The sequence below is a fragment of the Triticum aestivum genome, chromosome 2B (assembly GCF_018294505.1).
Source record: "Triticum aestivum cultivar Chinese Spring chromosome 2B, IWGSC CS RefSeq v2.1, whole genome shotgun sequence".
In the NCBI taxonomy this organism is placed as follows: domain Eukaryota; kingdom Viridiplantae; phylum Streptophyta; class Magnoliopsida; order Poales; family Poaceae; genus Triticum; species Triticum aestivum.
The window spans coordinates 457,254,391-457,256,443 of record NC_057798.1 but is presented as its reverse complement, the minus strand read 5'-3'; the positions used below and the strand labels follow the sequence as shown (position 1 = coordinate 457,256,443).

At 51.7% G+C, this 2,053-nt stretch overlaps 1 protein-coding gene across 1 annotated transcript; it reads right to left on the bottom strand.

Moving 5' to 3' along the window:
- Positions 1-265: 265 nt before the first annotated feature.
- Positions 266-1,032, bottom strand: LOC123041387 (non-specific lipid-transfer protein 4). The gene is made up of 2 exons (XM_044464006.1): positions 595-1,032; positions 266-511 (listed from the first exon to the last, which is right to left on the bottom strand). The coding sequence occupies exons 1-2, from the start codon at positions 935-937 to the stop codon at positions 495-497; spliced, it is 360 nt and encodes a 119-aa protein (XP_044319941.1). The 5' UTR covers positions 938-1,032; the 3' UTR covers positions 266-494.
- Positions 1,033-2,053: the final 1,021 nt, after the last annotated feature.

Below are 2,053 nucleotides of genomic sequence, written 5' to 3'. Positions count from 1 at the left end.
AGCCTTCTAGAATAAATTGGGTAGTGGCAGTTTATTCTAGAAGCCAAAAAAGCCACCAAAGGAACTGACCCTATATTGGGTTAGGTCTGTAGGTGTATCCTTTTGGCCTCTCCTTTTTATCCTCTCTAAAATTTCGTAATAACCAACCTACATATGATTATATGCATTTTTGGTGCAGATACCAAGAGAGCGGTAACATTTCTATATCGAAAAATGTTGTAGCGGATCCATCACTTCTGCGAATTCATTCGTTCCAAAGGATCAATTTGTTGACGAACATAACTCTTTTATTATTCGGGGGCATAGCTGGGATAGCTGCAACACCCTCGAGAAACACAGGTCCTGATACTCAACTCTCAAGAACATAACACGGAGGCTATACACCTCTGAAACAGGGCGTTCCACATCATGGAACTAACATTATTCGTGCTTGATAAACAACACTCATCAGCATCCATTCATCGCCCCCGCAGCGCATCAAGTGGCCTCGAGGCTCACGGCAGAGTGTAAGCTGCAAAAAGAGCAAGGATTTCAGACAGGGAGCAACAACACATAATTAAGCCGTGGCATTGTCAGGTGGCCCGTTTTGCGTACCTCCGCACTTGTATCCGACCGGGCGGTCGACGAGGTTGCAGCGCTTGGGGATGGACATGGCGACCTCCGGCTTGATGCCGGCGCTCTTGGCGGTGTCGGAGAGCATGACGGCGCAGAGGCACTTGGGGCTCTGCTTGCCGATGGTGTGGACGGCCGTGCAGCACCCGCTGGACGGCACCGACTTGGGGTCCTGCCCCGCCGACGCGCACGGCGCCAGCTTCAGCGCCATCTTGTCCGCCGGTGTCTTCCCACACTCGCCGGCCCCGTGTGCGCCCCGCGGAGCCGCGAGGCACGCCGCGGCCGCGACCACCAGAGCGAGCACCAGCAGACTCCTCATCGACATCGTCGCTTCGCCTCGATCACTAATATGTCAGTGTGGCTCAGTATTGCTTACTACGTATGCGTGCTGCTCGTAAGCTAGCTGCTGCCTGCTTCATGGCCTTGGAGCTGATGCTTATATAGTGGTAGCGTCGAGTGTGACTGTGGCGACCGACCCGAGCTCATGATGGCCGCGGGCATCGGTGGAGCGAGCACCGACGCAGGCCGGCGCGGGCGCCTCGCCCAATGGCGTGGCGCCAAGCTCGACCAGGCCGCAGCTAGTGGGTTGTTGTGCCCTACGGGAAGTTTTGCATACGTGCCGGTGCCGGCCAGGCTCGAGGCTTTTACACGGTGCGCCGCGCCGGCAGCTTAATTGTTAGTTGAAGGCCTGGGCTGTCCGGGCATATGGCACGCTGTGAGCTGGGACGTTTGCTTTGGGGGCATGCGTGAAGCAGCTAATGAGCTAAAGCAGTGCGAACTAAGTGGTTGGTCTGGTTATCGGGTTGTTTCGGTGGACGCGGCACTTGGATTTGATATTGTCAAAATTAACTTGATTTGCGCGGGGGGGGGGGGGGGGGGGGGGAAATTAAAGAAGTGCTCATCGCTGGTGCGGTGCTGCCGTGTCGCCGGCGTCGGTGGTGGGGTCATCATTTTGCGAACCCGCCTATTTTCTGTATGCCTCGGAGAGTTGTACTAGTTATTTTTTGTTTTTTTCTCGAAATCATGTTTTTTTTCGGGTGGAGACTCGTAGTTCAGTATAGATAATCGTATTTTTCTGACATCAAAGCACTTTTTGTTGCAAAATGATCATGTCAGTACTCCCTCCATCTCATAATGTAGGATGTTTTTTAGCACTAGTTTAGTGTCAAAATATGTCATACATCATGGGACGAAGGAAGTATTTTTATAAGAGTATCAATAATCTCTACAGGTGGATCTTCCATCCACCCCACACACATCTTACTTCTACCTAGTTTGGCTAAATTATGGACATCATAATTTGTCTCTCTAGAAGCATGCTCAAAGAAATATGCAGAAAATCATAGACAATCAAGCTTGTTTATAAAGCTAGGAACCGTTTATGCGAATGATGTATCTCGCTTGTAGCTCCATCTCGCCCGCGTATATGGCCCGGCGTAAC

Coding starts and splice junctions, on each gene's coding strand:
- LOC123041387 (XM_044464006.1), bottom strand. CDS start 937: ATGTCGATGAGGAGTCTGCTGGTGCTCGCTCTGGTGGTCGCGGCCGCG.